The sequence below is a fragment of the Neovison vison genome, chromosome 9, assembly GCF_020171115.1.
Source record: "Neovison vison isolate M4711 chromosome 9, ASM_NN_V1, whole genome shotgun sequence".
NCBI lineage: Eukaryota > Metazoa > Chordata > Mammalia > Carnivora > Mustelidae > Neogale > Neogale vison.
This window is the reverse complement of record NC_058099.1, coordinates 3,844,964-3,858,792: the sequence shown is the minus strand read 5'-3', so window position 1 is coordinate 3,858,792 and position 13,829 is coordinate 3,844,964. Positions and strand designations below refer to the sequence as shown.

The 13,829-nt window shown below is 56.0% G+C and overlaps 1 protein-coding gene across 1 annotated transcript in view; it reads right to left on the bottom strand.

Moving 5' to 3' along the window:
- Window positions 1-875: 875 nt before the first annotated feature.
- DDX31 (DEAD-box helicase 31) overlaps window positions 876-13,829 on the bottom strand; it is a 68,896-nt gene continuing 55,942 nt past the window's right edge. Inside the window, exon 20 of the mRNA XM_044264613.1 lies at window positions 876-2,450. Coding sequence (XP_044120548.1) covers window positions 2,249-2,450 — 202 coding nt within the window. The 3' untranslated portion in view covers window positions 876-2,248. The remainder of the gene's footprint in view (window positions 2,451-13,829) is intronic.

The following is a 13,829-nucleotide window of genomic DNA, read 5'->3' as shown; positions in this document are numbered from 1 at the left end:
AAAAAAAAAAAAGTATCAGAGGAACCCACTGGGCTTTGTCAGAATGTCCTCTGCTGAGACCTCGTGGTCTCTTGGCTTCTCGGAGAGCAGAAGACATTGTGCACCAGACTGACTCGATCACTCGCCAAGGTCTCTTTGCCCTTTGGTGCGTGGGAATGGGCCCCTCGGAGGTGCTGCAAACGCGGAGAGGTTTGGGATGCAAAACCAGCATTCGACAAGCCCACGAGGGGCAAAAGCTTTAGGCTGCAGCACGCCACGAGATGCCCAAATTCTCTGTGACTTTAAATAGGGAAGTTTGGGAAATCAGAAAAAAGGACACGATTAAAAACACACACAAAATTAGAATATGTACAGTGGAATTAGGCTAAAGCTTCGCCTAATTGATGCCTGAAATGTATAATCTGTCAGGAGCCAGAATAGGAGAAAGAGATTTATTTTAAGGTTATTTAAATTTAGATAATATTAACCCTAAATCTGTTAAATCCGTGTTTCTTTATTAACTGGGGGTAATATATTGATTCTGCTTAGAAACAGGCCCTCGAAGCATCTATGGCAGGAAACCCTCACCTAAGTGTTGGCAGATCAAGCCCAAGTTCCACCTCAGAATTCTGGTCCTTTATACTCTGCAGGGGCAGGTCCCAGCCTGGCTGCTGCAGGAATGCAGAACCCGGATTGGACCTCTCTTGGAATGAGTACTTGGGGGGTAGGTGGGGGTGGGGAGCAGGCCTTCTCTTTGATCCTCCCCAATCACTGGCATTAATCCTGTTTCTCACACAGCTGGGTTTTGTCTCTAAAGTTCAGTGCCTCCTTTTCTCATCCAAATCCTGTGAACCGTTACACACAGAAGTAAAAGAAAGGTGGCAGATTTCCCCAAGTCAGCTTGACATGTGCTGTAGGAATTTATTAGTATCATTATTATTATTGTTAGAAATTTCACCAACCGTCCCTATGAATGCGTATGTGACAAGTGATCTGAAGAGGTCACACTCTCGCCGTGCCCCCGCCCCACCATGGAGGATTAGTACTCACTGGGCTCCCACTGGCCCTCTCCCGGGGGCCGCCTCCGGCCCCTACCCTATCAGAGAGGGATGGTGGCGAGGAAGCCGACCCTTCCACGGACCCCACAAGCAGCCACCATGCCACTCTCATGACCCGCTCCTGGCCACTTAGTTCCTGTGGCTCTGGAGGGTTTACTGAAATGGGGCCTCAGCTCCCTGGGCAGGAGCTGGAGGAGGAGGAAGGCAGCAAAGAGAACAGAGAAAGTGGAGGGAACAGACAGACGGAGTCCTAACAGTCCGCGCAGACTCCCCTCTGGAGTCCCGGGTCCCAATGGGTCCCAATGGGAAATCACTGCGGGGTCGGGTGGGGGCGGGGCTTTCAAACCTCCCAGGGAAACAGAGTTGGGGGAGGGGTGACTGAGGCCTGGGCCTCACTACAAAGAACCCAGACCCAAAACTTGAAGACAAGGTGGGATTCGATGGGAGAAAACAGTCGGAGACTGGTGCCCTTTGACTTCAAAGGCAACAGTAAAAAAAAAAAAAGAAAAGAAAAAAAAAAAGAAAGAAAAAGAAAAAAAAGGAGAAAAGGCAGCAGTACATCCATCAGTCCCGAGAGTTCTCCGTGGACATGGCCAAGGCAGCCATGCGCGTGAGTGAACGCAACGGGTTCGGAGCAGCCCGCGGGCAGGACCGGGAGTCTTCTGACCCGCACCCTAACCTGCTGGGTCCTTCCCCACAAAGCACCTGTACACCAAGAAGAGGAGCTGATGTCTTTTCTTTCACTTTCACAAAGTGCATTCCAGTTTTTAAAATCCTACTTTCCAAAATGCATGCTAGTCCATGTGGCTGGTACAGGGTAGCTAATGAAAACTCTGAGACTTGTTCAGAACCCTGTCCCGTGGCAGGAAGAGGCCTCCCGCTGATGCCGGCCCCACTAGGCCCTTGCTGGAGGTCAAGAAGTGCCTGCAACCCGGAGGCCAAGGTGGTTCTGGTGGAAGAGATAAGAAGTATAAGCTATCTCACGAAGGTAAGCAGTAACCCCCGCCCCTGCCAGGACGAGGGCTGTGACTTCTCCGGGCCGGGGACATCGTGTTCAGGGAAAAGTGGCACCATTACTTCCCACAAGGCTCCCGACAAGGACAGGGCATCAGCACCGGCCTGTGGAGGCAGAGTTAAAAAAAAGAACAACTGAAAACTTTTTTGGGGTAGTCCTGTGGTCCCCCAGTTAAGTCTTTTTGGGTTTTTCTGCTTCACGGGAAGCGTTTCTTAGTTTTTCCCACGGCTGAGGCTGGGCGCCGGTGGCAGACAGCGCTGCGTGGCTGGCTGCCGGGCTCTGCCTGTTTGTTTTGCTTTTTGACCTTGGCGACGCGGGCCTCCATCCCACTTGAGTATTCCGAACGCAAGATTTCAGCGAGGCAGTGTTTACTCCGGGTCTTCTTAGGAAGGTCAGGCCTGAAGAACAGTAACAGCAGAGGGGAAAAGAAACTTTATTATTTTTTTCCTTCCCGTTTGGAAAGAGGCTGAGAGCAGCCGGTTCGGAGACTGCGGAACTGACGTTTCTGTATTAACAGAAGCACAATGCCTTCCACAGTGCCTGTTTTGATATCCTATGCACCAGAAGATTAGATACGGCGCTGACAGATTTTCATAACAGTGGCAAAATATCATGGCATTTTTAAAAGTGAGGCTTTGTTCTATGTTGTTTTCACGGGAAAAAAAGAACGATACACACACTCACACTCTGATGGCAAATGAAGCGTGTGACACAGCAGTTTGCCAAAGGATGAGGGAGAAGACCCGCCTTGAAACTCCACAAGGCTCAGCGGTAAGAGCTCAGTAGCAGCTCCCGGCCGGTGAGGCCTGCACCGTTCAAAGCCACTGGCCTCCTCCCGACAGGGCCAAACAAGGACGGCTGCGGTGTCAGCGACAGTCACCTCTTCCCTGAGCGAGGGGACTCAAGTAAATACTTCTGACCCCGAAGGCCCCAAGCCCGGGGTGCGCTGGGCCAGCGCGGGCAGCGTCCGCACGGCAGCCGGATCAGTGGCTCTGGCTCGAGGGGGGTCTCCCTGCCTGACCCACTCGGAAAGTAAGTGCCAAAGGCTGAAAATCCACCTCGGACGCTGAACACTAGTAACTGTTCTCAAAGACAGCAGCCTTACCGTTTGATCCGGAGATCAGAGGGAGAAATCTGTAGAAGTTCAGTTGTACACAGGAAGAATGATTGCGAAAATGGAAAAGTGAATGTTTCCTAAGACAGGATTTGAACCAGAACAATAACAGAAACCCACAGTGTTAGGTGGGCCGTTCCCTCAGGCCCCCGATGGCAGGGTCACAGGGTAACATGGTGTCCTGGGGCTCCTACGGAAGGCACATGCCACACTCTGTGACTTACAGTTACATTTTCTTTGTAATAATGGCAGCTCAGGTGGAACAGGGCCGTGGTCCACGCAAACGAAACGGGACTCCTGTGAAACTCCAGAACTGGCGACAGGACCAACGTTGTGCTAATAAACGGACGATGAAAGGCCGCCGAGCCGTGTGACGGTGTCGTCCCTGGGTGAAGGCGGCCGCGCCGAATTACAGGCGCACTGCACGGGGCGCGGGCTGTAGGTGGGGTGTAGGCGGGGTGCAGGGTGCGGGCGGGGCGCAGCTGAGTCCGCGGTGCCAGCAGAGTGAGGTTTCCCACCACGACACGTGGGGGCCACAGTCACCCTTGGCTGGGCACGGCGAAGACTTGAGGACGACGAGAGGCCTGGCCCGAGGGCTAGAGTTTCTCACGGGGCTGCAGGGCTGCGTCCCGGAGATGAGGGGTACAGGGGTTCCGCACGATCCCACACGGCCCCCGCGGGATGAGGGCGGCGTGGCAGCAGCCTCCCGTCACAGACAAGGATAATCGGGAGGCGCACACGTACTTTGCCCGGGACCATTCAGCTCACGGGGCAGAAGCAGAGACACAAACGCAAACACACGTCAGAGGGACTCAAGCTGGCGTGCTTCCAACCAGGCCGCCGGGCCCGGGGTGAGCAATTAGGACGGCCCAGCAGCATCAAGGGTGACAACCACGATCTGACGTGGGGGAGTCCCGGGTCACACAGGGGTGCTGCAGGGGGACCATGGGGCCGAATCTGGATGGCCGAGGAGGAAGGGGCAAGTGGGGAGGAAGAGGAAAGGCCGCGGGAGATGGAGGTGCCTGGCCTGGAACCTCGCTCATTAGCTGAACGACGGGGACCGAGGCTCTCTGGGCTCCGGCTTCCTCATCCGAACCGGGAGGACGTTCAGGGTGAAGTACGATGCGCAGGCTGAGGCGGGCCAGGGCACCTCTGGCTGCTCCCCCTTCTCCTCCAGGGCCGGCCGTCCAACTCCAGGGGGGCCCACCTGGGGTGGGCAACGTGGCCTGCCGTGCCCTGGCGGAAGGCCGCAGCTCGGGGGGCCGGAGCGGGTCTGGAGCGGGTCTGGGAAGCAGGTCTGAGAATCGGGGCTGGGAAGCGGCAGGAGCCAGGCCTGCAGCCGGGAGCGCTCGGCTTGCTGCACACCGAAGGCTGCCAGTTCTGTGCCTGGAGGTTATTTTTAGTCGGGTTACTGACAGACGGAGTGGAAAGGTTCTGACAGGAAGAAGCACTGCCTCTTCCCTTTTGACGCCAGGTACTTACAATGTGTATAATTTTAAACGCAATAACTGAGTTTCAAAATATGCAAACTTCCAGTCAAAATATCCTCCCCAGCACACAATGTCTCTGCCGCCTCAGAGACTGCTCCTGCCACCCGCTAATGCAAGATCAACAGCCAGCGTCCGAGGGCGGCCATCTGCAGAAGTGACACTCTCCCGGCCAGGGCGCTCCGCGGCGTGCCCCGCGCCACCACCGGCGCCACTCGGCGGGCCGACGGGCACGCGCACGTGCACACGCACACACGCACACACAGCGCGGTGCTCCGGGCTGCGGAAGGCCCCGTCTGCTGGGCACAGGGCGGGGTGGTGGGGTGGGGGGCGTGCGTGGGGGCGCGCTGGCCAGCAGCTTCAACTCGCGCTGCGGAAGAGGCCGCCCCTGAAAGCACCGTCTTGGAGGTGCTCCTGCATAGAAGCCTGGAGCTTGTGATCGCAAAACCTCCGGGCTATGTCATGATCTCATCCTAGTCAACGAACGTAGTTTCAAGTCGGGGCCCACAGCCAAACTCCAAGGCTCTTGGTGGCCTGGAGAGCGAGTGGGGTTTGAGCTTTCAGACCCAGAGCTTTTCCTGAGGACGCGGACCTCAGGGTCACCTGCAGGAGCCTCCGCTGCTGTCGGAGCAGCAGGACCCATCTTCCCCCTTGGCCGGCTCGTGCCGGCCGTTCCTTTGTCCTGAGGCCGGGGCCCAGAAGGCCAAGTGCAGATGGGAAGGTGGGACGTTCTCAGCCCGGGCCTGCGCCGGGCGCACGCGGGCTCCAGCTTCCTTCTCCGGCCAAGCTGCAGTCCTCCCGGGGACCCGCCAACTTTCTTGCCCTCCAAACACTCCAGCCCCTCTTCAGTGCCCTCCCGGGGCTGCGATTAATCCGGCAGTTACCAAGCAACAGATCAGTTTATCTAACCACAGGGAGCTCCCTTGTAGTGAAGGCTGAAGGAGCCCCCTCGGCCGGCAGCCTGGATGGCCACCAGCCTGGATCACCCGGCAGGACGGGCAGATGCCGCTTTCACTGCCAATAAGGCGAAATCACAGCCTAATTAGGAAATCTGTATGGTCGCTAGGGTGACTGCTGCAGGAGAGGGGCCTAGGGCCCTCCTCCCAGTTTTATGGACAGACTCCCAGAGGGCCGCCCCAGGTAGGGAGCCGGCCCAGCCCGGGCTGGGGTCAGTGCTGTCCTCTTGCGGGACGGAGGGCTTCACTTTATCTTCTTTTGTTTATGTACTGTCAAGCCAATCGATGTTTTCTTTTCTGTTTTATCGCTTTAAGGTCAGGCTTAGGAAAGTCTTCCTCATCCTTGCACTGAGAAACGCTCAGGCATACTTTCTTTTCGTCTGCTACTGCCTTAATTCCATCAAGATTTTCTTCTGGTTTAACGATTCCTCCCCAGAAGCTATCCAGTTACACAAGACAGTCACTGGACAATAAGCCTGCCCCCCAGGGACTCAGAAAGCACCCATCACCCCCTTTCTGATGTTCAGAACACTTGCCGCAAGTGATGTCCAAAGACGGCCAGCATTAACGCAGTCTGCAACTCGATTAGAACAACATGTGACTCACATGGGCGGTGAAGGGATTTAAAGGTAAAACAAGTCTTACATCCCCGGCTTTCGAACTGGCCACGCGACTGTAGTAATAATTCTGCTCCTCCCGTTCCCGTGGCACTTAGCGTAGGTCAGGTACCATTTTTGGCACTCGGCAGGTATTTAACTTACTTGCTTTGCCAACAACCCCACGACACAGGTAGTGTTAGCACCCCAGGGTCATGAACCAGTGACAGAAGAGCTGCTGGTTCAGCCCCGAAAATCTGACCCTATGACGTGTACACTTAACCGCCGTGCTGTGATCATCAAAATGAGAAGTCTCTTATGTGAAATTTTTTTTATAAGCGGGGGAAGAGGGAGAGGGAGAGAGAATCTTTTTTTATTTTTTAATTTATTTATTTGACAGACATGGATCACAGAGAGAGAGGAGGAAGCAGGCTCCCTGAGGAGCAGGGAGCGTGATGCGGGGCTCGATCCCACGACCCTGGGATCATGACCTGAACCGAAGGCAGAGGCTTAACCCACTGAGTCACCCAGGTGCCCCGACAGAGAGAGAATCTTAAGCAGGCTCTACACCCAGCACGGAGCCCAGTGTGGGGCTCAGTCCCAATCATGACCTGAGCTGAAACCAAGAGGCAGAAGCATAACAGACTGAGCCACCCTGGAGTCCCAAAATAAACAAGACAACGTTCACATTATCTCAAAATCTCAGAGACTCTTAGAGCCCCCAATGGAGTGCATCTTATGGCTGGGTAACAGGTGAAAAACGGCACTTCAGAAACTCACAATTTGTTCAGCTTCATTACAGATACGAAGAGACCCGAATGCGTGCACTTGCAGAGGAAGTCTGAAGGGCATAAAAGATGTGATTCAAGGTTAACTTGGATTGTGGGTTTATAGGGGTTTTTTAAAGGTTTCCTCTATTTCCTGAATTTTTACAATGAACATGTATTATTTTTATAATCAGAAAAAAGCATATTTTAGGAAAGAAAAATCAAATGGTAGATTTTTGCCTTATGCTGAAACATCAAAGTATTTTACTCTTCACTTATCAAAACGTCCTTCCCTTTGGCTGTTAGTTCGCTTGATTCTGTGAGGGATTTTCCTCTGAAATCAGACAGACATACAGAAGAGGGAGGAGTCCAGTGTACTTACTTTTCTGATCTGAAAGATTCTGCACGAAAATGAATGACCCAGAGCCACAGTGAGACACCCCCTCCCCCAGGACTCTGCAGGGAGGCAGGCCCCCAGCTGGAAGAAAAGCCCGTGTTCTAAGTGATCCCGGTAGAAAACAGGGACGCTTTCAGGCGGCTTGAGGCAGACTCAAAAGTCTCTACTTCCTGCCTTGCTCTTGTGGATGAAGGCCGCAACAGTGTCTGAGAGGGGGTTTTGGTGGCTCTCAGATGGCAGTAAGAGTAACAAACAGCTCCAGGGGGAATCTGACGAGCAGTCCCTCCGGTGCAACAAAGTGGTTCAGGTAAGGAGCCAGCCAGCATGGGTTCCAAACCTTCCACGGTCACTGAAGGAGAAGCAACTGTACCAAGACTCCTTCACCCTTTAGATTCTGCTTCGGTAGAGATGTAAGCTGGTGGGTGGACCACATAAGGGACGCTTCCTTTGTGATTTCTTAGGATTAGACCAACTCTAGCTTCTGTGAAGCTATCAGGGTCCCAGAAGACACCCCATTCCAGGGGAGCCCTTCTGTGGTAGTGGACGTTGCAGGAAAATTCCCGGGAGTGGCTTTGTGGACACAAGGACTGATAAAAAGTGGGTTCCTGCCTTACAACTGAGAATAAGACCCAGTGAAAAGCAGAAGGGAGCTCTGAGCCTTGGGCTGAGAACGCACACGCCACCAGGCCACGCTGGCCTCAGATGACCAATACACAGAAGCTGCATCAGTCTGCTGCCTGGCAGGGCAGGCACACTGAAGGCGAGGACAGAGATCATCTTTAGAGACAGTGGAGACTGGGAAGTAAAGCGTGGAATCAGAATCCTGGAAATGGATGGGAACTCTCGAGATTAGGTACCCAAGTGACAGATACTCTGTCAGGACCGAGGCCCAGACATTGCTGGGTGGGGTAGCACTGCAGGAGAAAGAAAGGGTTTAAGACGAGAGATCTGATGACCCTGGCTGGAACCCCAGCTCTGCCCCTCACCTAGCTAATACCCCCCAGTCAACCGGTTCCTCCAAGCTCGGTCTCCCCCATGTCAAAAAGTGCTTCCACATTGAGGCCCAAAAGCATGTCAGAGTGCTTTACACGTTTCAATTTTCTGCAAAAAAAAGCCAAGATGGAGAAATACCGAGTGGACAGGGAAACAATTAAGTGCACTTGTAACGAGTAAGACTATATCCTGAAAACGCTGTCAGAGACTGATCGGCTCGGTGCAGAATTTCAGCACCAACCCCCTCCCCCTCGAGTTCAGCCCTCTGGGCCCGTCCTGTCTGACAGTGTTACGGATGCCCTGGATGATATCTGAGGCACATTTATCACATCTGTCGACGGAAAGCAGCCTGCAGGGACAGCTAACACACGGGATGACGGAACGCCTGCCGCACCCTAGCAGGCCAGAGGGACGGGCCTCAGCTGAAAGGTGAAACAGAACAGGGGCACAGACAACGTCTTGCTCGAGAGGCAAGCAGCTGGGTGGTTTGAACTATCACACGTGCAGACAAGTAGGGGCTTAGCTGTTCAGTTTCAACGTAAGCCCAGGATGACCCAGATGTCAAGAATGGGCCCGGAGGTCTGGGTGCATGTGAAGCCCCGCCTGTGAGGGGCAGGACGCAGGGAGGTCCCCCCGGCCTGCCGCACTGACAGCCTGGCCCAGCGGGGCCGGACACGAGTCCTAGCTGCAGTCCCGGCGCTTACCATTAACAGACCAACAGATGTGACCGCTGTCCTCTTCGTGCTGGTCAGTCTCTGCGGCACGTTTGGGGAATCTCATGAGCCTGAGTTTGAAAAGAACCCGGGCTGAGGGATGACTGTGGCCACGGAGCAGCTGGAGGCGCTGGGCTGCAGGGCCCGGTGGCGGCGCCGCGGGCCAGAGCTGGCCCCTCCGAGGGGGAGGACGCTGGCGCCGCCCCGCACAGGCGAGCGACTCTCTGAGTCTGGCCAAGGCCCGATTTCTCCTCGTGCCCGTCTGCTCACCCACAACAGGATTAAGTGAACTAATGAATCAAAGCGCTTCTCACAGTGCCTGTTGCGAAGGCCCTCATTAAACGTTGACTGTTATTGTTATTAACAGTATGGAAAGGAGGAAAGGCAGGAGAGAAGGAGCCATCATCAGATATCTGACACATGTCACGTGGCCCAGGGACGGCTTTGATCAATGATAACAACACCTTGTATTTTTGTGTTTGCAAATCATGCGCATTCAGCATTTGAATCTCACAGAGACCACAGAGCGGAAAGAAGACCAAAGGGGGGAAGTGAAAGTGGTCCATCGGGGCTCACCTTCAGGAGCTCTAGCAGCGAGCAGGGTCCACTGGGGAGGCAGAGGGCCCCCATGGCTGGGAGGCCCAGAGCAGAGGCCTTCTGGACGGAGGAGCCACACAACAGGAGAGTCAAGGGCCAGCCGCGGTGGGAGGACTCCGGAGGATTCCAGGAAGCACTCGCCCATCGCTTACAGACAGCGATGACAGTGGGAGAAAGCAGCACCGGCTCCAGGCCGGGTGCTCCACGTTCAGTTCCTTCTCCCACTCCACACGGCCTCATGGGCCCCCACGGGCCCCACGGTGCGGGTGCGCTACCACCAGGGCCACGATCAAGCTCAGAACATGGGACACTGGCTCCAGGTTTCCCCACTGCACTGCATCCTTCTGCCTCTGGACCCTGAAGGAAGCCAGAGAAAAAGTGGGATCCAGACTCTCCCTGCCATCTTCTCAGAGAGCTTTTGAGGGTGTGCTATCTGCCCCCCAAAACACCAAGCTTCTACCACCCAGAGGAGGGGCTGGCTGCTCCTCTGCTGTTTCAAACCAGTCTTCCGCAGACGCAAACCAAGGACCTCTTGCCTCAAACCTATTTCTTTCGCTATGTGAACAACGACCTGCTCATGTAGAGAAACATCTGTAGCAAGTTCCGAATACCTGTTACTCTGCCCAATATCAACTCTAGAACCTGGAAGCTTCCACTAAGGGTGCGCAAGGCGGCATCCACGTGCTCAGAGCACGGGCTCCAGGCTCTCTCAGACACGGGGCCGTGGGACCAGGCCTGCCCACATCCCGCCGGCTTACTGGACACCAGCCTCGGTCACAGGGCCCCGCTGTCATCTCCGTGGGACCCGCACATGCACTGGGCACAGCCCCAGGTGCGCAGAAGCCCGAGTCCCACAGACCCACGGAGCCGCTGCAGGGCGGGGCTCCGTGCGCATCCGTCTTCTGGATCACTACGTGGGGAAGACCCTGCTCTCCACTCTGCACTGTGGCTGTACCTTCAGGGCCAGAATGAGGAGCGTATCTGAAAAAGACCTGCAGCCATTTCATTCAGGTCGTGACAGGGTGCAAAGGTTCTGGCCTCGTCAAGTAAGGAGAGCACAGAAGGGCTGGGGACACACACCTTCCTACTCAGGAAGGGAGCCCAAAGACCATGGGGACAGATGACAGGAGTGAGTCAGACAGGCCAGGATGACGAGAACGGAACTGAACCATGTGTAGCGGGGGGAAAGCTGGGGCCCGTGGGGTCCTTTCCTATTTGTCCAGTGGCGCGAACCAGAAGAGCCCCGAGCAAGGCCAACCGAACGATGGGCCGGGCCCCTCCTACTGCACAGCGCCTCAACCGCTGTGTGCCGAGTCGCGCCGGGCCAGTCACCTCTGCCAGCTCTGGCGCCTGGAGGTCTCCGAGAGTGAACGTGACCGCCCCGGCACCCTCCAGGAGAGGCTGGCTGGGCTCCTGTTCTTTGTTGTCAGCCCTGACTGCTTGACTGAAAGCACCCCCTGTGGCTGCCGCTGTCTGCAGGTGACCCAGGTGTGGAGGAAGAGCAGGGTCACTGTGAAATCCCTCTAATCGCCTCATTAGCCTGGTGGGGATGAGGGCGTGTTGGTTTCACGAGGAGGCACAGGGCTGGTAATTGCATGGTGTCAGAGAGAAAAAAAAATAGTGGTAGAAGCAAAAGGCTGACCGTAAAAAGCCGCACGTGCACCACTGTAATGAAGCTGGGCCCACCGTCCCCGACGGGCGAGAAGGGAAGGGAACGGAGACTGTCTTGTACCGGCTGAGCTGCAGGGAAGGGGCGAGCCCTCCACCGGAGCCGTGCCCGCCCCAGGCCACGCACCCGGAGCGGCCTACGAATGCAATGCAGTGAGCTCAAAAGCTGCAGGGGCCACGTGCTCCACCAGAAGAGACCCGGCCACCGTCCGCAGCACATCTCCTGTCCCTGCGGCAGCCCGGACAACACACAAGACTGCATTCCCTTTGGTACAAACGTCCCGAAGCAACGATCCAGGCGGACTTCCGAGCGACTCCCCTTCTCTCGCTCAGCAGAGGCCAGGTGGACGCGGTCCCGCCTACAACCAGGGCAGCTCATCCAGGTTCCGCGTTACATCAGCATCGATTCATCCGCTCCCATTCAGAGCGCACATACACTCGGCCGGCACATCACGGCCTTCCTGTGCGAAGGGCACTCTATCACCTGCTCCAAGGACCTGGGTCTGTCAGTCAAGTTAGTGACCACCTCCACCCCATTCTTCATTACTTGAGACTTCCCTGAACCAGGGTCGCCAGGGTTGGGGCCTGGGCCTCTGTGTGTATAAAGCTCCCCTGGGGAGTCTGAGAGCAGGTTCTGCTCCTTCGCTCTGCAGGACACGCACATCTGTCCTCAAGGCTTTGTCGGGTAGTCCTTAGCTCTTCCCTCTGGTCTTCAGGCTGAAGTTGCATGATCTGACCTTCCTGAACCGGCTTGTCCCCACATTCTGTGGGCTGATCCCCAGGCCTAGGCACCCTGTGAAGCCAGGGAAACTAGGCCAGAGGCCTAGGCCCTCAGGGTGCTCGGCATAGACCCTGAGAGAATGGGGAAAACGGGGGCTGTGCGATGCAGGTCCTTGGGAAGAGCGGGTCTGCTGTTGTCGCGTGCCCGAGTCGTTAGAGCCACAAGACCCAGCAAAGGGCTGGCTGCAAGGGTGATGGGTAAGGGGTGTGCAGCTGTTCGGCCCGGAGCATAGGTCAGAGGGGAGCACAGTGGTCGCAGAGTAGTCCAGAAGGCCAGAGGAAGGTGAGGGGCCAAGAGCTGCCACCGACGGCGGCGGGGTGGCAGGTGGCAGAGAAGTGGCAGGCAGAGGCCTGTGCACGGCGGCCGCGGCGGCCAGCGGTGTGGCCGGGTCAGGAGAGGTCTCAGCCACGTGCAGAGGTGGCGCTTCTCCCAGAGATTCCCCACGTTTTCAAGCGTGGCTTTGTCCGGCCTCTGATCTCACGTTTGGCCAATCTGTCTTTTTCACAGGATCACTGGCTCGATGAAATCGAGAGAATTTTCACAGTGGGCAAGATTCCAGGCTTGCCTTCAGCTAATTAAGTGATATTAGGGAGGCTGTAAATGCCACATAAAAATTGGCAGGCAAGCTGCTCCTAATGATGAGAATATTGCCTTGCAGGGAGGGGCAGCTGCCGCTTCCCCATGCGTGTCTCAGGGAGGACCCGCTCCGTGTCTTCAAGGTTGTTCCTGATAAGCGAAGCTCAAGGGTGGCCACACGTTCCGCTCCCTATCCCACGGATACTCGCAGGGACGGGGAAGGCGGGCGCGAAGAGCCACCAGCAACAAGTGCTCCGTACGCTCCCGTGTGACACTGTGTCGATGTCCTGCCCTCATCACCTGGTTTGGTCCCCACGGCGGCACCATGAAGCTCCAGTTCCCCCATCTGGGAGGCAAGGGGACTAGACAGGGAGAAAGCCTGAGTCGCCCGACCCAGGGCACGAGCAGGGGAAGTGGCGCATCACCGACTCCTCATCACCGTGTGGCCCTCCCTGGCTCGGCACCGACGACACGAGGGGACACTAGAGCACTGGTCAGGAGGGCCTCTCAGTAGTTATTCAACAACCGCTGAACAGCCGGAGGCGACAGTCACAGCCAGTGAGAGGGCAGAGGCCTTCAAAATTGAAAAATGCCCCAGACGGAGTCTGCAAAACCCCCAGTTTCAACTCTGGGGATAACGCGCTTGTGATCACTCACACGGGGAGTCGGCCACGCACCCTCTCCAGGAGGATGTTTACTTGCTGTGGAGGACGCACTGTATCTGGAACTCTGGCTCTGGGCGCCCTGAGACCAGGACCCAGGGGAGCCAGCCCCCGCACGCCCCTGCGTCACTGACCGCAGCCCGTCGAGCTCCGGCCGCGCGCACACAGCCAGCGGCCAGCAGCCGAGGCTAAGAGCGTCTTCGCTTCAGACTGTTTGCCCATTTGGTAAGATCAGGCAACACTCAAGAAGGCTGGTGTGAGAAAACATATACAAATAAAACAAAACTGCGTTTCCTTTAAGAACAGTCAACAATTCAGACTGCTGTTCCTCGACTAATTTTAAGAGGAGGGAGGCGAGAACAGAGAAGCAGTTACTGGCTTCCTGGTAAAGGCGATGTCCCAGACGTTTCTAGGCACTAAGAAAAACATCAGAAAGACACAGGTGCAGAAGCCGGGCAGACAAGTCTTAG